Consider the following 23,838-nt stretch of genomic DNA (forward strand, 5'->3'; position numbering starts at 1 on the left):
CATAAAGTCACCTTACAGTGGACAAATCATGATAAAGTGCCCTTGGGGCAGAACAGGATAAAATGTGCTGAAGGGTGCAAACTCAGTGGTTAAACTGTGATAAAGTGCCCTGTTGTGTATCACCTCATTGGGCAAAACATGATAAAGTGCCAAACAAGATAAAGTGCATTCTTGGGTGCCGTTACAGTTGACAAAAACATGGTGACCTGCATGTAGGTCTCTCTCAGAGTGGATATGAAGTGCCAAACATGGAACCCTTCCAAAACATGATGGAGTGGCTGATAGGGTGACCTTTGTGATGGGCACCCTATTAGGATGGCTCTTAGAGACCATTGTTTCAAATGAGCAGCAGTAAACTTTTATTTGAAACACTTTCATGCTGAAGAACTTTTTCTCCTCACCTTCAGCTGTGAAAAAAAACAACTTTGCATACTTTTTCAAACTTTAAGCAGTCAGCCTCTTTGACTCTAATGAAAAAGTAAACCCTGACTTTCTGAAGTATTTTCATCAAACCTGTTTTCTTAGATAACAGGACTTTCCAACTCCAAAAGAAATGATTTCATTCTTGTTATAATTAAAGCTGAGAATGTGAACAAAGCACACCACAAGCTTATAAGTGAGTCAAAATCCCTGTAAAGTGAAATAAATTATTCAGAAAACAACATATTTTCTCCCTCAACATGGAGTTTTACAGTGCAGTGAAGTATCCATTAACCAAAATAGATGAAATGTTTAAAGACCCCTCATCAAAAATGGATTTTACAGCCTCGCACAAACTCCTGTGGGGAATGGAAAAAGCTCCTGATGAAAAAAGTCACATTAATGAATCCTCTAAGTACTAATGCAAACTGGGAAATAAATAAATACATTTCATTTTGTCCTTAATCTTTTTGGCAGCTTTGTTTATTTCTGCAAAACTGGAACTTGGAAGGATTTGAAAGAGTCTCATCGGAGAGAGTACCTAAGAGGATAATAAACCCCTCACTGAAGGGAAAAATACTTCCTCCTCTGGTTAATCATTTCGGTTACTTTCTCTCTCAGGCTGAGAGAGCTTGTCTACAAATAATATTCTCTATGGGTATTGTCATATTTCAAGGTACAATCTGTTGGATTTCCACACTGAAACGTCTACATTCATGAAAAAAAATTATTGATGTTATTTTTGTCACTGTGTTCTTTCATTACCTCAGATATTTCCAACAGTTTTCTCAGGGTCAGTGTCTTTGAGTCGTTGGATTTCTGGTTCTAATATTGATAAATAATAAAAACTGTGTGGTTATTTATTTTTGTTTTATAATAGAACCACAGAAATTAAAATGCAAGGTGATTTGCTTTTTCATGTCCAAATAATGGTTGATAAAACATTTAAAAACATTTAGATTTTTTTTATTTTCTATTTTCCAGAAAGAAAAAGAGAATAGCAAGGGTGTAGTAAATGTAAATGTGATAGTAATATAAAGACACCTGTGTCTGGAAGGTCCAGTCACTGGTTGATCAGTATTCCAGGCTACCATTACACCATGGAGACAAAAGAACACTCCAAGCAACTTACAAGTCTATGGATACAAAAAAATATTCTGAAGTACTGAACATTCAATTTAAGTTTATCAGCAAAGGTGGAGAGCAAATAATTTTGTGCAAGCATGGAGAAAATTCTGCAGCACAGCTTTGGCTGGGTCCGACGTTGCTATGGAAACCAAAGAAATATCGCACACCAGTGATGTCAGAGGAGAAACCGGCACACAATGTGACGTTTCAGGCCAAATTCTCAGTTTTGATTGAGCGCCCCCTGTGTTCAGAATTTCCCTCTTGTGCACTGAAATCATTTGAAAGCTGAAATACGTGAAACATGAGCTGTAGAGTGTCACTTTGATCCTTCACACAACGCTGAAGGAAAAGGATCTGAGCTGGGACTGGGGTGAACAATCGAATTGGGACCAACTGTGATTTGATATGTGATTATTTTGTTCCTTATCTCATGCATTTTTCAACAAACACATGCAACAAATCAGTCTACCTTGTAAGTAATACAATATCAGATTTAACCAGGGCTGCACAATTTTGGAAAAATATCCAATGGCAATTATTTTGCCTAATATTACAGATTTAATATAAATTGCTTTATTAAATGAAATTATAGTTTATTTGTCACTATTTTACTAAGGAAAAACATAAATAAACAAGGGAAGTAGGATTTCTGTACATTTTTCTATAAACATCTCAGCTGATAAAAAAAAGAAACCTTTTATTCTGACACACATTTCAGATTAAAGAAATATTGCACAGTCTTCCCAACCCTAGCTGGGATTTGTTATAGTAAGTTTTTCACTGAATTTGGTTGGTAAAATATTTTCTTTGAAAGAGGGGACACATCTTTGCTGTTGTGAGCACATTTATCTTGTAGCATGGCATGTTCTAAACTTTAAAAACAACAATTTCCTTTAATAAATCCTGATTAAAATGGTCTAAAACAGGAAAGCTGTCACCCAAACTGCTGCTTATAGTTGAGGGTGCCCTTTTCATTCATTTATTGAAGTTTTTTTACTGTCATTTATTTAGCGGAGGAGTTTTTCCATCATGCTGATCCTTTTTTCTTCTTTTGTTCTTCTCACACAGGCGGCGTGTATCCCAGTTATTCTCAGTAACGGCTGGGAGCTTCCCTTCTCTGAAGTCATCGACTGGAGGAAAGCCGCCATCATCGGAGATGAGAGACTGCTGCTACAGGTACTGAACATGTCTGACAGAAGAGGTGTTTTAATGTATGGTTAAAAGGAAGGAGGACTAAATGAACAGAGGGGGGAAAGATTTGATACAGTAACAGTGATTAAGTAATATGACAGCAGAAGAAGGCTACTGCTTACAGCAGGGATGAGAAACAAAAGTAACCTTGTAAAGCAGGTATGGGTGGAGTTTAGTTGTACTGTGAGCTAATAGCAATGGCTAATGCTTAGTGTAGCTGTTAGCTCAGCTGTAGCTTTAGTATAGCAGCAGGACCACATTTCTTTATTAAAACAAGAGAAAAGAACCACATCGAAAGCTTTTTATATTGTTTAAAAGCTAAACCTTATAGAAATTGTGATGTTTACTCTTGTTTTGTATCTAAATGTAGAGACGAACTGTCAGTGGCTTTCTTCTCTGCACAGAGTGTCGTTCTCATCCTGACCAGGGTCTGAGCCAGTGGTAGCCATGGGCAACCAGGGACCCTAAGATCTCACTGGACACCCAAATTTCCTTTTAAAGACCCTGTAAAGTGAAATCCGAAATTTGTGTCTTAACACACTATATATGTTGGAATATGGTTGCTGTAAACTTGTGAAAACACTGAGATCTACATGTGACTGAATTTTGGATTTAGACTATTAGAAAGTTTTTCAGCTCTTTCCTGGCTGGGTTAAGTTTGGGCGGGGCAAAAATATTGGTTGGTGATATCACGAGCCAACAGTGGGGAATAACCCCGCCCCCCTTACACTACAATAAACTCACAGAGCCGTTTATCTCAGTACAGTCTGTTGTTAGCTGATGTCACTGCCTTTATTGAAAGTTAACTGTCAGTTAAATGCTGTTTTGTCGTTCATTATGAGGTAAATTTGCCAAATCTATTTGCCATAGTGGTCCATGGATCATTTAAAGCATCATAACAGAGATTTGAGCCAGAAAACAGTTTGTTTTTTCTCTGGCACAGAGCCAGGCAGCTGCACTCTGATCATAAGGTCAATGTAAGGTCAAAAAGCAGGATAAAGGCACGAGTGCTTTCCTCCATTCAGATTGTAGCATTCTTTAAATTTGAGATAATCTTATTTCTCCTGAGTGGGCGTGGCTTCAGCTCATTCAACTGACACGCCCACACCACCCTAGAGTAGATTTTACTGCCTCAAGATTTTGAAGACTAATTTTATAAACTTAAAAATGTTTTATTTGACTGAAATTAGAACTAGGCGGTTTATAACACAGTGACCTTTCATACAACAAACCTAAATACAGATGTATTATCCCTTTACAGGGTCTTTAAAGTTATTGGCTTCTTGCCTCATCAGTCATTAAGCTGTCCTTTAAGCATATCCATACCTAAGCATATCTTATCCTCCACTGAACTAGTTTTATTGAAATAAATATCCTAAATGTGAATCATATCAATGCGGCCCCAACATCCTTGTATTTTTCTCTATGTGGCCCTCAGTGAGATAGTATGAATGGCATGTCAGGTTAAAAGAAAAAGGGCAATGTGAATTTTATTTACACTGCCAGGGACAAATTCCAACAATTTGGCTTCTTAATGTTGTTAACGTTTCCCCTTGAAGAACCCAAAACTGAGAAACAAAGTCCACTAATGGGGGAACTAGCAAAAACTGCACACCAAATAAAATGGAGTTGAAAGCAAAAATGGATCACAGAACTAATGCTAACCCTAACTGCCTTGACCTTTCTGGTGCTCACATTCACCTGAACTAAACACCCAACCTGCTCCTTAAAGAGCCTCCCAGACCAGCTGATTAGGAACAGCCATCAGCTGGTAGCAGCCACCACAGCTGCACCAAGGTTTCTTAACGAGCAGGGTAACTGGTGACCAGGTTTTGTGGGGGAAATCTATCTCTAACTTTCTAACAAATCTATCTATCCATAACAAGGTACATGATCAAAAAGGTCCAACAAATCTGAAAAGTCATCAAAAAATGTTGTATAGGCTCTTTTATCTCAGTGCTGCTCAGTGTTATAGACAAAGAAAGGGCTCATGCACTCCTAAAACAAATAGTGCATTTAAATAAAGTAATAATACATGGTTATAGGTAAGTAAAGGCTTAAGCAGAGTAACCCAAATCTCCTAACTGTACAGCATCTAAAGATCAAATGTGCCCTTTCAGCAAAGGCTAACTCAGTATCTCTCTTCTGAAATGCCAACATCCTCCTGATATAATTGTCATCTCTGGCTCCAGATCCCCCCGAGCGATCGCGCAGATCCAGCTGGGGCCGATTCAAACCCAGAGGACAGGCAGCTCGCAGATCAGGAGTCTCTGTTAAAATGTTTGGAGCAGATGTGGGCTGTACAACGTGCAAAATGCTGCAAATGTTTATAGATTCAGCAGCTGGATTTCTATTAAACCCTGTGTAAACGTTTCGGCATTATCTGGTTTAAATGATTTTAAAATAAAATTAGAGTGGCTCGAGCTTTTCCAACAGAGAGCTCATGCTCAGAACACATTTTCTGGGAATCCCTTTGTAGGTTTAATTTGCAAATATCAGCTCAGTTGTGCATTATCTGCCAAGTAAGTGCATGTTGAATTTCTGGGTGAAAAATAAAGGAAAAAAACATCAACATGAAATACAAGTGTCAGACCTAATGATGTATGTTTTCATTCAACCAACAGTGTTTAAGTTATTAGAGTGTAGCATTAAAGAATATGGGCGGTAAACAAGGTTGTTTAGTAAAAACTGATTTATTCAAAGTAATGCCAATTAAATCAAAAACAAAATCAAAAATAGGTGACTGCATAAATATTCACCCTCTTCAACTCAGTGTTAAGAAAAGTCACCCTTGGCTGCAATCACAGCACTGAGTCTGTGTGGATTGGTCTCATTTGGGCGTGCACATCTGGACACTTCAATTTTACTCCATTCTTCCTTACAAAACTGCTCAAGCTCTGCCAGGTTGCACAGGGATCAGGCATGAACAGGCTGATTGAGGTCTGGGCTTTGATTTGGCCTCTCCAGAACATTCACCTTGTTTGTCTTTAAACCATTACTGCGTAACTTACATTTTACCCTCTACTTTACAAGCCTTCCAGTGCCAGCTGCTGAGAAGCATTCCCACAGCATGATGCTGCCAGTGCTGCCAGCTTCAGTGGGGATGGTGTGTTTGGTGTCTACCAAGCATAGCATCTTGGCTGATGGTGAAAAAAGCACAATTTTTGTTTCATCAGACCAAAGAGCTTTCTTCCACTTTACCATGGAGTCGCCCACATGCCTTTTGGTTGAGATTTATTCTGAGTTTTCTTCTCTTCTCTTTGCAACTCTCTGGTGAAGAACCCAGGCAACAGTAATTGTATGCAGAGTCTTTTCCATCTCAGCTGCTGAAGCTTGTAACTCCTTCAGAGTATTCATAGGTGTCTTGGTGTCTAGGATTTTTTTGTGTGTCAATCCCCTGACTTATACTTTTCAATAACCTTGTCTCTGACTTGCTTGGAGTGTTCTTTTGTCTTCATAGTGTAATGGTAGCAAGGAATACTGATGAACCAGTGACTGGCCCTTTCAGACAGAGGTGTCTTTATACTACAATCACTTGAGACACATTTACTGCACTCAGGTGATCCCCATCACACTAATTGTGAGTCTACTAGCACCAATTGGCTGTTGAATTAGGTCGGTGACTTTAAAGGGGGTGAATATTTATGCAGTCACTTTGACATTAAAGAGATTTTTTGGAAGTTTTTGTCAGAAAAGCTAAACTATATTGACAATGATTGATTTATAAAATCAATTAAAAAGGTTAAACATCCAAAGGGGGTGAATACTTTTTATAGGTACTGCAATTGTGCTGAAAACATGTGGTCTAACCCTGGCTTTTCACAAATTTTATGCTACGATTGTACAGGGATATAAAACATCTGGTCCACATATGCATCAGTCACTGGGTTTTTGGAACAAAAATACTCATACAATTGATGGGCAGAAGTTTAATACCAACAGTAAGAGTTTATTTTACACAAAGAAAATGGCTGTTTCAAAGCAGGTAACCATTATCACCTGTAACACATGACTGATATATCGACTCGAGTTCAGCTCAGAGAAACAACTGAGCCTAACTACAGTCATGTGGATTTCAGTTAATTCTATTTCCCTCAGATATGACAGCTGTGAGATTCACACCTCCGCCATGCAGGAACTATTTTTATCTGAGGAGGATTATTCTACAATTGCATCGCCTCCTGTTCGCTTTAATTACAGCAGCAGGCTGAGCGTGTGGTATTTACTTTCTCTAATTACTCCTATTACTGAGAGCCACCTGTGTGACCCACACCACCCCCTGGACAACATATGTGAAACTACGTGTGTTTCTGAGTGTGTGACTCTGATTAATGTGTCCCAGCCCTCCATTAGCTGCTAATAATGATGGTGGGTTCACTTTTCTCTTAAGTTGTCATTAATGTGTTACAAACTTGGCTTTTAGATGAAATAAATGCCATTAAACATTACTGAGACAGGCCTTAATGGAGTGGGGGTAATTTGCTGTTTTATTATTCCTTCAAATAAAAGCCAGCTAATTGTTGTTTACAATAAAATGTCTAGAGGGGTTTTGCCTCAATAGTTTGAGATATTAAAACAACGATTTATGACAAAATAAAAGAAAATTTTCTTCCATTTATTCACAGACGTATTGAGCAAGCACTCGAATTTATTTAGATCTAGAGATGGGAACAAAAAAACACTGATATTTACAATATAGTGGCTGATATGGACATGTTTAGAGAGAAGCACACTCAGTGATCTTTCATTCTTGACTACAAACTGTGAAACCTCACATATTTTTAACCTACAATCTGGTGAAGATTGTCAGTTTGAGTTCCTTCCTTCCATTCTCCTCCAGATTGTCTCCTCTCCTCCTTTACTACCACTTAGACCATAAAACAGAAACAAGGGAGAAAAAAGAAGAGGACAAAGAAAAGGCAATGGAATTGGCATTCTTCCATTACCCCCATATACATAGATGCATTCATGTCATTGTATGTTAAATACAAATAAATCTAGTTTTGCAAAACTCCTTAGTGGCATGAAAAAGAATGTAATAGTGCAACAAAAGCTTAAAGCTTGAAAGATGCAGGCAGGGATGGGGGAGGCAAAGCCTGGCACACAGCAGCGCAGTGTGACCAGCACTGAAGTGGAAGGATTGCAAGATGGAAGTCATGTTTAATGGACGGACTGCTTTGCTTAAAGAATGAGCTGTGATTGGTTGAGAGAACTGGCTGACAAAAGCTCAATCAGCTGGCAGTCAGCTTTTTCCAAGTGGTTGATTATACACATATTCTGAATGCACTAAAATTAAAAACGAAAAAGTGCAGTTGACAGGTGGCTCATTAGATCTCTCATGGTTTTTTTTGTATTTCACATTATAGTCCATCCATCCATCCATCCATCCATGCATCCATCCATCCATCCATCCATCCATGCATCCATCCATCCATCCATGCATCCATCCATCCATCCATCCATCCATGCATCCATCCATGCATCCATCCATCCATCCATCCATGCATCCATCCATCCATCCATCCATCCATCCATCCATCCATGCATCCATCCATCCATCCATGCATCCATCCATCCATCCATCCATGCATCCATCCATGCATCCATCCATCCATCCATCCATCCAATTGCAAGACATCCTTAAATACATTGATCTATTGAGTGATCCATCCATCCATCCATCCATGCATCCATCCATCCATCCATGCATCCATCCATGCATCCATCCATCCATCCATGCATCCATCCAATTGCAAGACATCCTTAAATACATTGATCTATGGTGTGATCCATCCATCCATCCATCCATCCATCCATGCATCCATCCAATTGCAAGACATCCTTAAATCCATTGATCTATTGAGTGATCCATCCATCCATCCATCCATCCATCCATCCAATTGCAAGACATCCTTAAATCCATTGATCTATTGAGTGATCCATCCATCCATCCATTCATCCATCCATCCAATTGCAAGACATCCTTAAATCCATTGATCTATTGAGCTATCCATCCATCCATCCATCCATCCATCCATCCAATTGCAAGACATCCTTAAATCCATTGATCTATTGAGTGATCCATCCATCCATCCATTCATCCATCCATCCAATTGCAAGACATCCTTAAATCCATTGATCTATTGAGCTATCCATCCATCCATCCATCCATCCATCCATCCAATGAGTGATCCATCCATCCATCCATCCATCCAGCAAGCTATCCATCCATCCATCTATCCATCCATCCATCCATCCATCCAATGAGTGATCCATCTATCCATCCATCCATCCATCCACCCAATGAGTGATCCATCCATCCATCCATCCATCCATCCATCCATCCATCCATCCATCCATCCATCATCCATCCATCCATCCACCCACCCATCCACACATCCATCCATCCATCCATCCATCCAATGAGCAAGCCATCCATCCATCCATCCATCCATCCAATGAGTGATCCATCCATCCATCCATCCATCCATCCATCCATCCACCCATCCATCCTCCCATACACCCACCCGTCCGTCCGTCCATCTGTCCGCCCATCCATCATCCATCCATCCATCCATCCATCCATCCATTCATCCATCCATCTATCCAATCATCCATCCATCCACCCATCCATCCATCCTCCCATCCATCCACCCACCCATCAGTCCGTCCGTCCGTCTGCCCATCCATCCATCCATCCATCCATCCATCCAATCATCCATCCATCCATCCTCCCATCCATCCACCCACCCGTCCGTCCGTCCGTCCGTCTGCCCATCCATCCATCTTTAGGCCGACTCATTTATTTGAGATGATCAGGTAACTTAAGCTAGGATAGCTTATTATCTGAATATTTGTGGTAAATCTTTCCTAGAAACTTACTGCAGCTTTACTCTAAAGTTTATAAAACATTAATGTGTTATTATCTGTTTTTGACAGCATTCAGTCAGTGTAGTGACAGTTTCAGAAGATGGTAATAGCTGGTAAACAGACTGTCTATGTCTCTGCCACACTCACTTCCTTCAACACATCCCACAACACACAACCCAGCTCCAACACACACACTAGTGCTCCAAGACTCCCACTCCAACACCTGCTGAGAGACTGAATCTCATTACTTTCAATTACATCACTGAGAGCTGCAATACATGCCTGTTTAATATGGAGAGTCTATTCCCCCTGTGTGAGAGCACACACTAAAAAAAACCACACTCACTCCCAGGGCCCCTGCTGTGAAACATAAACACTATTAGAGTGAATGGAGGGGGAGAGAATGGCTCTGATTTGATTGCTGTTGTTTGGATTCGTCCTCAGAGAGATGAACAATTAAGGCTCGCTCTGCTGTTGACACATGACGCAAACAGAAACGCTGGAACTCTTGGATGGTCCAAAAAGAATCCTAGGTGCATCTGAGGTTTCCTGGAATTTTATCATTTCACTTTTTTCTGCTTTTACAAATAAAACTTTTGACTTTAAACCTGTTTTCACTTTGTATTATGTATTATTATGTTTTGCCAAATCTGATAAGAAAAGGAGCATTAAACAGTTGTAGTTCCTGGTGAGTTTAAAGCATGGCTCAGACTATCACTGTTTATTCCTATATTAGAGTAATAAATATATCAAGTGCTGCAGGCTAAACGATCCTTCTAACACAAGGTCATGGAGGTTAATCATAGAGCAACATTTATACAAAGCAATGCAAAGATCTTTACAATATGATTTTTTTCTAATTATTTGTTAATGGTTTGTATGCTACAGCTAGCTGTGAACAGTTCTTCTCTCAGTGGGACAATAAAGAAATCCTCGATCATTGATCCTTACAGAGTTTTAAAAAATGGCATTAAAAGACAGGAGTCATGACACTGAGCAAGACAATATGGATGTTATAATTTTTACTCAGAGGCTTAAACATGTTTTATACTTACATTTTCTGTAAACTCTCCATTTCTAAATGTGAGCCCTGCAAGCCCCACCAATAGAGGATGCTATATGTAGAGTACAGTTCAAAGAGAGCCACCTGACTGTCAAAGCTGAAGTTAAAGTCCCTGTAAGGTGATTGAAAAAATGTTAATTTAGGTTTACTGTATGACAGGCCACTGTGTTATGATCCACCAGGCCAAATTTCAGCCATGCAAAACATCTCTAAGTTTATAAAATTAAGCTTAAAAATCATAAAAAAAAATGCAGTAAAATAGGCTCCAGGATGGTGTGGGCGTGTCTGTTGAATGTGCTGAAGCCACGCCCACTCACGAGGAATACGATCTTCTTCAGATTAAAAAAAAATACATCTGATCAGCTGCTTGGCTATGTGTCAGAGCAGAGAGGATTAAATTTACTGTTTTCTGGCACAAATTTCTCTGTTATGATAATTCTAATGACCCATAGGCCACTGTGGCTGATAGATTTGGGAAATTTACCACACAATGACCGAAAAAGCAGCATGTAACTGGCTGTTAACTATCAATAAAGGCAGTAATAACAGACTTTACTGAGATGTACTGCTCTGTGATTTTATGTCATTGTAGCATTTGGGGGGTGGGGTCATTCCCAGTTAAGACTGATGATGTCATGGGCTCCTTTATTTGCCCTGCTCAAATTAAACTAAGCCAGGAAAGAGATGGAAAAACTTTTTAACAGTCTAAATCAAAAATTCAGTCACATGTAGATCTCAGTGGAGGACTTTAATTCATGTATCATTTAAATAGATATTGTTTTATTTAAAGAAAAATAACTACAGCATAAATTAACAAATAAAGGTAAACAAGAATACAAGAAATTAGGACACAAATTCCTGGTGGAGATAAGGTAAAAACATAAAATAAAATAAATTAAGGGCAAGGTAAAAATATACTTATCCTCATGTCAGACCAGGAAAAAATGAAAATTGGAAACAGCCAAATACTGCAGAATACAGCAGGTCACGTCAGCTGCCACGGTGGTCTTTAGTGCTTGCTAGTACTTACACAACCAATCTAAAGCAGATGAAGTCTCCCAGACCACATCTGCATGCAGTCTGAGGTGTCAGATATCAAACCATTATCAGCATACATTTAGGTGTTACCATCACTAGCATTAAGATTACCACTTGGTAACTGAATGCTAGAATCAGGTGTTAATGTGCTGTATAAACAGGGTCGTGGAGACCGGTGCGAGAATGTCATATCTATTTGACGTCTACTCTAAAAGTTGCATACTCTACCTTTAAAAGGCCCTCCTACGAGGTGTAGAAGAGCCGGTCAGCAGGTGCTTTAGTCCTCATATTGTCCTGGGGGTGAGCTGCTTGTAGACAGAGTGAGGTGTGGAGGAAGAATAAAGCGAGTATTTCCTCTCATCTTATCTGCATGAAGACATAATTACTCATGCTTCCTCCACCTGTCTGCTTCCCTGTTTGATTTCTCCACACAGCGATTCTCCTCCATCTCTGAGCATCATTTAAAATCGAGCTGAATCCATCTCACTGTCAGTTTCGTCTTCTTGCTTTTCTTCCTCCAGGTTCCCTCCATTACCCGGTCTGTGGGCCATGACAGGATCCTGGCTCTCCGACAGCAGACTCAGTTCCTCTGGGACGCCTACTTTTCCTCTGTAGCCAAAATCGTCTTAACTACTCTGGAGGTAAGCTCGGGAAAAAAAAACTGAGTTAATGGGAGGTTTTCTGGATTTACTTCTGTCGGCAGAGCTTTGTTCAATCAGGCGGGCTGCTACATCTTGTTTTATACTCTACATGGCCTCTGGCTGAATCCTACCTCCTAAAAACATCCATTTCACAGAGAAATCCCCACAAAATGTCAGTTATAGTTTTTTCTTTTTCATCCAAAGAGAGTTGACTGAATGTTTTTAGTCTTCACATGTACTGCTCGATTATAAAGGGACTCAGGAACTCCCCCTCCCCCCATAAAGTTCCTAGGGATCATGCCCGCTGCCCAGTACCCATCTCTTCTTGTTTTAAATGGAGGACTTTGTTCATAAGTAACAGTACTGAATTGGTTGTACACTGTAAAAATCCAACTTGATTAATGTTGAGTGACCAAATTATGAAGTATTGGGTGCATTACTGATACTTAACTGGTTGATTTAACACATTATATTGTGTTTCTTAATTTTCTAAGTTATCATAATATAGCTTATATATTAAATGAGCATAAAGATTTAAGTCAAGCCAAAATTCTCTGGGGGCTCAACTTAAATAGGTGCTGCAACTACTTAAGATGCGCCAACTGAAATGTGTATTTCCATTGAGCATGTTCTGTCAATTAGCCCGAAGTATTGAGTTGTAAGCCTCAACTCAAAAAAGCTGTGAAACTATTCATTTTGCGTTGTGCCCTCATATTCATTTTTACAGTGTATTTGTAAAAAAAAAAAAAAAAAAAAAAAAAGGAAAAAGGAAAAGATAAGCTGTTAAAAGTGACTTTCCTCCCTTTTCTCTTTCACCATGGGAAATTCACCAAAGCAACCAAAAAAACTTTTAAGTAAGTGTACCTCATGGAGTGGAATTTCTGTCGAACAAAGTTTAAAAAAGTAGTTAAAAAGAGGAAAGAATTGGGGGGCGGGGTGGGGTGGGGGGGCACAAAATGGGAGAAGGGTGGCAAAAGTAAAAAACAAAAGGGAGATGCAGAAAGATCAAAAAAGGGAAAAAAAAAGCACAAATATGGGCAAAAAGTGGTTAAAGGTCACATATTTTACCCTTTATTTTTACCCTTTAAAAACAAGTTTATATTGGTCTCAGAGGCTATGAAATAATCATGGAACATTACGAAACGGAGATGTTTTAAAGCTAAATGCAAAGCCGGAACTACACTCCAGACATGGCTGCTGCACTGTGTCACTCCGCCCAGTGGTTTACTCAAGAGATAGTTCCGAGTATTTGCTTCATGCGTCATACTGTTCCACAATTATACGTTATTATTTCATAGCGTGGTGAATGTGCAGGTCACAACTTGTCCATGAGAGCGTTTTGGAGTTGTCGGATTGTGTATTTGATGAGTTTGATGAGGGAAAGCTGGAATAGTGTCTGCTTACATTCAGTTGGCACAGCAGGTCCGAACTCGGCAGTGGCCGATCTAAAAACAGCTTGCACCGACAACTAAAGGTAACGAACCTATTACTAAGACTATAGGGATTATGGCAATGGATGAATTTGCCAAAATGTTGAAGTATCCCTTTAAATGTTAATGAGCTGTCTGACGCCACCCCCTCAGGAAATGGATGTGGCTTAGTGGATGTAGCCTTAGCTTGCAGCTGACATCCAAGCGATATCCATGGGGGAAGGGCCATCCAAACCTAGGGGCGGTGCTAACTCCCCCCATGACATCATGAGGAGAAAATCTGACAACGGCTTGTTTCAGAACACATTTCCTGAAAGGTGGAGACAGAGAAGGGGGGAGGGGATGGATTTGTCTGATTCTTTTGGGGATTGTGGACTCGCCAGGGGCACATATTTTTGCTATTAAAGCCTGAAAAAGTGACTTTTGCATAATATGTGGCCTTCAATAAAGTTTTTAAGAAGTGAGAAAGTGGTTAAAAAGGGGAAAAAAATGGGCAAAAGCTGCAAAATGGGTTAAGGTGGCAACAAATGCAGAAATAATAGATGGAAAAATAAGTGGTGACAGTGGTTTTTAAAAATATACACAAATAAATCATTCCAACATCAGAACCCAATAATAGCTTCACACATTTTTCAGCTCTAAAATGAAGAAGCTGTTAGCCAGGATGCACCGGTGCTCCTGATCCAACACACACATTAATATCATCAATAAATCACAACTGGGGACGGCCCATTCTCTGGGGTTTTTAAGGGCCTGTTAATAACCAGATACGTTTAATCTTAGATAGTTTTAATTTAGTCACTGCTTGTAAGACAATCATACAAATTGAAACATTTGGTGTAAAACTTGTGCAGTGTTTGCAAAACAGGCTTTTTAGCCAGTTCTTAACAACTGTAGCTTTAGGAATATTAAAGACATGCATCCAACCTCATGGGCAAATATGACAGACACTGAGAAAAGAAACAGAAAAGTTGACTTTGACATAACACATCAACTGGAAACAAGTATTCTGACGCCTGGAAGCTACCAATGTGAGTATGAGAGGTAGCGTGGAGAGCTGCATGTGAAGGAGAGGAGCATTGGCTGGGAGCACTCAGGTTGGAGAGGCTGCTCTGTGTATATATGTGTGTGCCTCCTCTTAAGACCAGAGAGCTGGAGGCTGGCTCATTAAATGACCTCGCCAGCTCGAGTGTAGCAGATGAACCCGTCTCATAGAGCCTTCCTCCTCTCATTTTATTCTTTACTTCACCTCCTCACAGCCTTGATTCTCTCCTCGGGGACTATTTTCTCTCTGTAACGTTTCTGACTAATGCTGATGCTGGTAATAAAGATGATAATTATGATGCTCTGTGTCTGTACTCAGAGTACTATGATCCCTTACAGCACATAATATTGTTTTAACTCATTATCTCCACCACAACTACAACATCACTGTCGCCACTATCACCTCTATCACCGCAATAACTTTGAAGCTGCTATTGCCTTTTAATGAAAGGTTTAACAGTGGGATTAATGTCATTTTCTAACACACTGAAACAAAATGTGACTTAAAATATTCTGCATCATTTAAAAGTTTGGTGAAGTAGTTGGTAGAAAACTTATTTCTTTGATGGTGCGTGCATGTTTTGTGTTATCTTAGCATAACGGAACAAGTGTAGAAGAGGCAAATGATGTATTGATGACCTTTGACCTCCAATATGTCATATGTTCACCCATAAGGTAAAATGTAGGATTGTACCAAATTTGAAAAATATACTTCAATGCAATCTTGAAATACTGGTTTTACAAGACTGGAGGTCACAGTAACTTTAACCTTTGCAGAAATGTCCACTCTGACTACATCTGGGAGGTCAAAGTTTGAAGAAAATCTCTTTAAGTGTTCTTTAGATAACATTTTTGCAAACAAGGGATGAACATGAGGCACAATGATCTTCATCTTTGACTTACAACTTCCAAAACCTTACTAGTTCAACAGTAAGTCAGAGTGAACATATTCACAAAGTGTGAAAAAAAAAAATCTGGTCTTCTTTAAACATCATGCAAGGGCTGAATATGAGGCCCAGTTATTTTGATCTTTGGCCTAAAAATTTAATCACTTAATCTTTAGAGTGGATATTTTGGCCATGTTTGAGGAAAAACCCTCTGAGCTTTCTTGAGATTTTATGTCTTAAAGCAAGGGAAAACCTTGAGGCCCAATAGGCTTGATAACTGGCCGACAACCTCCAGAATTGGATCAGTTAATCCCTAAATTAGAATGGATATTTTTGCAAAGTTTGAAGAAAATCCCTTAAAATCTTCTTGAGATATTATGTCCACAAGCAAGGGATTAACATGGGGCCCAATGATCTTGGTCACTGACGTAAAACCTCTAAATTTGAAAAAACTGTTCTTGAGTCATAGTGGATGTTTTTGCAAACTTTGAAGAAAATCCCTCTAAGCATTCTTGAGATATCCTGTCTAGCAAGGTATAAACATGTGGTCCAATGACCTTGATCTTGATATACCTTGTTCACAAGTAGGGGTGCACTGATCGATCACCGATTTCCTTAATTTTGGGGGATCGGCGATCAGCTGATACTTACATTTGAAACCGATCTTATCCACTGATCTTATCTACCTCTACCTACTAAAATGTGAAAATGAAAGACTAAAGGAACTGATATAATTATTAGTTTGGACAGCAAGGCTCTAAACTTTTCATTTATATTTGAGAGAACAACCTCATGTGCAGTTAAAACAACAAGTTTGTTTTGTTTCACAGAATTGTTCAATGTTTTTCAATAAAATAAGACTGGAACATTGAAGGTGTATGCTGTCAGTTATAAAACAAATCGGTATCGGCCAAAATCGGAATTGGCAGGTCAGTCTTTTTAAAGATCCGTGATCAGTGATCAGCCAGAAAATTGCAGTCGATGCACCCCTATTCACAAGCAAAGGATGAACATACAGCCCAATAGCCTTGATTATTGACCTAAAACCTCCAAAATTTGATCAGGTCATCTAAACTAATAGTGGATATCTTGCAAAGTTTGAAGAAATCCTCCAAAGTGTTCTTCAGATATCATGCTCACTACATGATGGTTAGCATTTGCGTTAGCATTCAAGCTAGCGGTAAAAAACAATCGTAATTTGATTGAAATTAATAAAAAGACGTTCAATATCATGTGCACTGGTGTTGATCTAGTAATTAAAGTCCCCAAAAGTCACACGAGTTCCAGCCTCGCTGAAAATGCTGCCGCGATGGATTCAAAGGCATCAATAGCATCAATGGGAAAGCACAGCGGCTAGCCTCAAGAGGAAAAAACAAGTAAGAGGCAATGATTCATGGTTCAAAAATTATTTAACTTTTGATAAACTATGTGTCACATCTTGTCGTGTACGACAGCACTGGTCTGGAATGCATTTTAACGATCACATTCAGAGAAAAACTAACGCAGACACCATTCTTTGCTGCTGCAGTGGGTTGTTTGCTTCTTCTTTGCTGCTCTAAAACAGAAGCCCGTGCATGACGTGCTTTCTGGCAGTGAAGAAGAATTGATTTTCGGTTCATAGCGCTAACAGTTAGCATGGCTAAACGAAGCAAAATATAAAGCTAAACCAAACAGTATCGGATTGGTGCATAAACTCATGTACTCGCCAATACCAATACCTGCATTTTAAGCAGTATCAGACGTACTTCTGATACTTGTATCGGGATCGGAACAACCCTACATAAGATATCACCTTCACAATAATCTCATGGATGCATGGACAAGTGTAGAAACTGATGAATATGAAAATGCAATGCTTTTTGCCCTGACTATTGCTGGCATAGAAGTATAAAACAACAACACTGCATTAGAGATTATCAGCATTGAAGATTTGGTCACTATCTACCATTAGCATCAGTTTTTAACATATTTTTTACCCTTAATGTGTATTTAAGGTGTGAAGTCTTTACACAAACTGTGCATTTAAGTAGCTCATATATTTGGTGCAGTCAACCCATACTAAGCCTGGTAGCTTCTGCTCTACATTTGCTTTCTGCCAACCAGCCACAAGCTACGATTACAGGAAATTTTTATCTTCTTGTTAAATATATTCAATTATAATTTAGCACAAGTAGAGATGAGTCATAAGGTTGGCAAACTGGCTCAGTAATTAGTTAAACACTATTATTTGACTAAAGTTGGCAAACATCCATTACTAGAAGAGCAATAAAGCCTGAAGCAGTGAAACCATTCAGCGTTTTTGAAAGCAGGGTGTGATTCGCAGTATTTTTGTTTTTTTACTCACCTGAAAAAGTATAAATTTGTGCTTTTAAAACTTGCTTACTTCCCATGTGAAGTTTTGTTGGATATGTTTTCAGTGAGTGAATGTTTTGCAAAATTTCAACTTTCCTTTGAGGAGTTTTTAGTTGATTATGAGTCTGACTGAATCGATCAGTAGTACCTCTTTATGGCCCACAAAAGAAAAACATAATGTAAGCGATGGTACTGAGATTCTCTGTGGAGCGACTGTCAAGGCTACAGCAGCATTTACACCATGGAGTAAACATAGACAATGTCATTTCAGGAAGAAACTACCCTTTCTACATTTCACATGGTGGAGATTCTCAATACAAAAGCCCAGAAATATGTCAGGTAAGTAGGCTGGGGTAAGAAGAAAGGGATGGTAGGTAGGGAGGAAGGTAGGTAGGTGACTCGACCAGGTATGCATGTAGTTAAGTACTTGAGTTAGTAAGGTAAGTGGGTAGTTAGGTCTGGTTGTTAGGGAGGGGTGGATAAGGTATGTGGGTTACAACGGTGGTTTGTTAGGGTAGGTAGGTAAATACATGAGTAGGTAGGTTGTATTATGGGTTTGGTAGTTAAGTAAGTAGGAAGGTAGATAGGCTGGAAGAAAGGTGGGTAGGTACATGGTTTAGGCTCATCAGTGGTAAGTAAAAGATATGTTGGTAGATAGGTTGGTTGGTGATAGGTAGGTAGTTGTTAGGCTGAAGCGAGTAAGACTGCTTTGCTGGGTGAGGTAAGTTCATTGGTAGAAAGGTAGGTGGGATAGATAGGAAGGTAGTTCAAAGTAAGTAGGATGTTATGTTGATGGGTGAGGTAGGTGGGTTGGTAGGTAGGCAGATCAGCTGATAAGTAGGTAGATTGGTCAATCGTTGTTATTGGAAGGTAGATTGGTAGAAATGTGCACTGGCAAGTGTGTATTTTGTTGGGTTTGGTAGGTTGGCAATTTGGTAGGCTGCTTTGGTAGGTAGGTAAATAGTCTGGTACAAAGTCAAGTAGATAGGTTTGTAGGTAGGTAGGTGTGTAGACTGCTTTGGTTGCTCAGTAAATAGGTTAATATTTAGTTCGGTAGGTATGTAGTCAGGTAGGTCAGCAGATAGGTAAGTTGGGAGGGAGAGAGGTAGGTAGGCAGGTACATAGAGGTAATTAGGTAGGTTTAACGCAGTCTTCCTGGGTCAGCACCTGAAAAGTGACCAGTCTTCAGTAGGATTCTTTCATACCTGCAATGTCAAGAGAACTGGCTAAGCTTGGGATTGCCGATGCTGCCTTCTGTGAGGTCACTGATGACACAAGTGTGGGTGGGTACTCACACATGGACTTGCACATGGGATGATGGGTTCACTAAGCAAGCAGGTGTGGCCTTCCCAGTATCTGAGCATGCAGACACAAGTCAGAGTCTTTTGGTCCTTGGCCCTCCCGGTCTTACTCTACTCTTGTGAGGTCTGGATGTTGACTGATGCCAGCGGTGCTGGCTGGACTCACTTGTGACAACTTCTCTTTGGCACATCTTTGGGTATCGTTGGCAAAACTGTGCGTCCTATGCTGACGTGCTCATGAGGGTTGGGATAGGAAAGGTCAGCTGCTTGATACAGGAACAGCACCTGGCACACTTTCCCAGGCCTGATCCAGCTCACTACATACTGAGTGCACAGGACCCCGTGGGCTGGTCCAGACACAGGGGATGGCCACACGAAGAATACCTAGAGGCATGGGTGCAGGCTTGGATGATGGCCATCAGGAGGTCAGAGCAGTACAGGACCAAGGTTGATGTAGCAAAGGCTAAACCAGCATATTCTCCCATACCCGAGCTTACCTAAAGAGCTCTGAAAGTGAGGTTTGGGGAACTGCCAACACATCAGGTTCTGTCTATACAGACACGGGGCCTAAAGAAGGTCACAAGTCTTTGAATAAGACTGGACATTTTCAGAAACACAAGGAGAGACGCACAGCATCAGTATCTAGAGATAAAAGCTTAGTCATACTGAATGACTGGATGGCACTGCTGTCATTCAAGCAAAGTATTCATTAAAAGTAATGTATATTTAAGTGTCTGCATGATGCCTACCACCCATTAAGAGCAGCCGATCGCAGAGAACATGGAGCCATTTTAACAGATTGGGTGATAAACAGACTCTTCTCCAAAACATTGATGTTGTAATGTATTTTCAGCTTAATAGTGCAAACATTTCACAAATTGCAGTGCTTTTTCCTCTTAAAATCACAGCGAAAACATGACCTTAGTGACACTGTCAAACACCCAGTGCTAGCAGGGTGTGAAATTAGACAGAAGCCCACTGACAGCCATCCACTGCTGGCCAGATGTGCTAAAACCTCAGAGCCAGCATGCCACCAGGCTAAATGGGTGAAATGAGGCGTTGTTGATAACTGTAGTGTCCCACATACTGCGAGGCTGACAGTTGGTGTCAGGAGGTGTGTGTGGGTGTATGTGTGTGTGTTAAGAGCTGGCTGTAAGTGCCAAGCTAATTCTCCACAGATCAGTAGAGAGCTTTGGAGTCAGAGGGATGAAAAAGAAAAGGAGAATGCCACAATAAAATCGATGCCTTATTCTCGTTGTTGTAGTTATTTGAATGATAATAGTTATGATCTTGAAGGCTTGTCTTTGGGTGATTGAGCCTAAGGACCACTGATAAGAGCCAATTGGCAGTCTTCAGTATAATGAATTGGGTGTTGAGTTGAAAACATTGGTGTGCTGATTTTCCAATCTATGCACAGAACAGGACTGGAAACACAATCTGTGCATTTTTCCAAGCTGATACATGTTACTGCAGATTGCTACAACCAGCCTGGGCCACTAAGTAGATTTTATTCTTTAAATTTACATGACCTTAAAAAAGTAGGGTTGTGTTAGTCCAGTTATTACTAGATGTCTGTTCAGGTTCTTACTCTCATCATGGTTAAACAAGCATGGTCGTGATTGAGGTTCTTGAGGAGTTTTCACCTCTCCTTTGAAAGAAGTCATCAGTCACAAAAATGACTGAGGTCAGAGCTAGGAATATTGTCTCTGTTGTCCATTTGTATGCTAATGATGTGAGTGGTCACCTGAGAGTCATTGGCAGAGTTGTTGACCTAGTTTGCCTGATGGCCTTTGAATCCTCTGGTAAGATCAGGTCAGGGACTGAAACATATGACAGTTCTGCACTTCACCTAGTCAACCATGGTCCTGTACTGCTCCAGCCTCCTGGTGGCTATCCTCCTGGCCTGGGCTAGTGCCTTACTCAGTCTTTCAAGGTATATTCCCAGCTGACTCCTCCATGCCCAGCTCAGAGGCCAGGTCCAACCAGCCAGGACCCAGGCACCCAGTATGCCGTGAGTTGGACCTGGGAAAGTGCACCAGGTGCCTGTAAAAGTGCAGCTGACCCTTCCCATCCTCACTCTCCTGAGCACATCAGCTGTAGACACACGGCCAAGGATATTCAAAAATGCACAGAAGATAAGTTGTCACAAGGGGGTCCAGCTGGCACCTTTGAGACCAACAAAGGTAAGACTAACAGACCAAGAACTGAAAGATCAAAGGCTGGAAGACACAAAGACTAGTCCTCCAGGACAAAGAGGAAAAGGTCCATCCAGACTGTTGTTATTGCAAAGTTCAAAAACCACCACTAGTGATGTTAGAGGGGTGTTTCAATACCCATGGCATGGATAACTTGCACATCTGTGAATGCACCATTAACACTGACAGGGACATACAGGTTTTGGAGCAACATACGCTGCCATCTAGATGGCAGCTTTTTTTAAATGATGTCCTGTTTACTTCAGGAATGCTAAGCCACATTACACATGAGATACAACAGCATGGCTTCACAGTAAAAGAGTCAGAGCACTAGACTGGCCTGCATGAAGTCCAGATCTTTCTCCATTGAAAATATGCCACACTGTAAATGTGCTGTGTTGAGTGAATTAAGACACACATCCTGCAGGAATGGTAAGAAATCGACCTCTAATACTTAAACAACTAGTGTCTCCAGAGGCTAACAGTGTTACTAGGAGAAAAAGTGATGTAACACAGTGGTAAACAAGCTCCTGTCCCAACTCTTTTGAAATTGGGGTATGTCTAACCATGTTTGTTCAATGAAATTTCCATCAAATGTATGTCTAACACTTGTACAGTCACACTTGTGCATATACTTATCTCATGCTGACTGTATAGAAACGCATGTGGTGCAGAAACACTTCTCTGGCACTGTGTAAATAAAGCCATCACACTTCAGGCTGTTGTCACATGGGGACCTGAAGTCAACACCTGATTTGCTGATATGATGAGAAGAAGAAGAAATAAATGACAGAGGAAGACAACAGGAAAGCACACCTAAAGGTTATGAGCTTTTTTCAGAAGACTTTTTTGGTTCAATCCCTCTAAAGCTTTTCATTTAGCAGTTGGCAGACCAGCCAGCTCGATGATCCTCCCTCTGCTCGAGTCATCTCCACCTTTCATCCTTCAGAAATGGAGCACAAATGGAGTTTAGGTGTTTCGAACCTTGTGTTATTCTTTTATTTCTTATTCCTGTTTTTTATTATACAAGGCTCAATGCTTAATTAGCTTTATATGGTCAATTTCACATAGGAAGAGCAATATGTAACTGAAGTTTCTCTGTAGAAATGTGCATTTAGAGGCTCTTCAGCAGGTTAAAACTGTGTTACTGGTTTTTCCCTGATGACTTGACAACACTAAACAAGCTAACCTGACCTTTGGTAACATGTCTGATGGATGATATTAGCGAAACAGCTAATGGACTCCTCATGTTGGGAGCGAGCTGATGCCCCAAGTGAAGCAGCTCATATGTTTCATGCCCATCTTCTGGAGTCATTCCACTTTCTAGAGAGTTTAGAAAGCTCTAGATGAAGAAAGACAGCTTGCCATTTTTTATTTCAAAATATGAGTGTATGTCTGAAGAGAGAAGAGTGTAATGAAGATGTCATATGGCATGTCATCTTTAAACATCCAGGCAATAGTCATACTAAGTCTTTTCCAGCTCTTGAATACATAAACTGGCTAAAATTGATTCAAAATCACTATTTATGAGTTTGTGTTGCCTGTAATTAAACAGGTTTCTTTTTTAACAGTCCTACTTTTACACTGCAGGTCACACCTACCCATTCACACCGCATTCAGTCACTGATGGTGATGGAGAAGTGGCCATCAGTATTACCAAACCCAGTTATACACATCCATACCCATTTACACACCTCCGACAAAGCAGTGGGAGCAAACTGGGTAAAGGGAAACTGAGACATAGTGGCCCCACAAGATGAAGATATACTGTGGTGGAACGACCAACGCCAAATGTGGCATGGCAAAATAGTGCCAAACACAGAGGCTTTCAAAAAATAAAACACTTCAAAAATTTTCAATAGTGTACTGTATGTTTGAGCCAGCATTGTTTTTTGGCCTGTTTTTACCTGAAACTCACTAAATTAGGCAGAGAAACTCTACCCACCTGCATACGCTGTTATGAGCAGAAAGTCAGCACTATAATCCGTCCAAGTTCCTCATACGGCAGGGGTGTCCAAACTTTTTCCACTGAGGGCCACATACTGAAATATATAAGTGGTGGGGCCCCTTACATGTTCTGCACCTTGATGATATTAAAGTTGTAAACCAGTCTGATGTAGATCAAGACATTCTTAGTGATTGAGTGCGCTCACATGGCTAGTTAGTGGTTGACAAGGCATGCCAATATATTTAAGGATTTTGGGGGGGCCAGACAGATATCAGGGGGACCTGGTTGGCCCTGGCTACCAATGGCTACACACCAGGAACACTATTGGTG

The 23,838-nt window shown here is 40.3% G+C and overlaps 1 protein-coding gene across 1 annotated transcript in view; it reads left to right on the forward strand.

The window, feature by feature from the left end:
• The window catches only part of LOC121521338 (exostosin-1), a 340,957-nt gene that overhangs the window by 266,163 nt on the left and 50,956 nt on the right, over positions 1-23,838 (forward strand). The window contains exons 5-6 of the mRNA XM_041805269.1: positions 2,617-2,724; positions 12,232-12,351. Coding sequence (XP_041661203.1) covers positions 2,617-2,724; positions 12,232-12,351 — 228 coding nt within the window. The remainder of the gene's footprint in view (positions 1-2,616; positions 2,725-12,231; positions 12,352-23,838) is intronic.

Source organism: Cheilinus undulatus, linkage group 14 (genome assembly GCF_018320785.1).
Source record: "Cheilinus undulatus linkage group 14, ASM1832078v1, whole genome shotgun sequence".
Classification (NCBI taxonomy): Eukaryota; Metazoa; Chordata; class Actinopteri; order Labriformes; family Labridae; genus Cheilinus; species Cheilinus undulatus.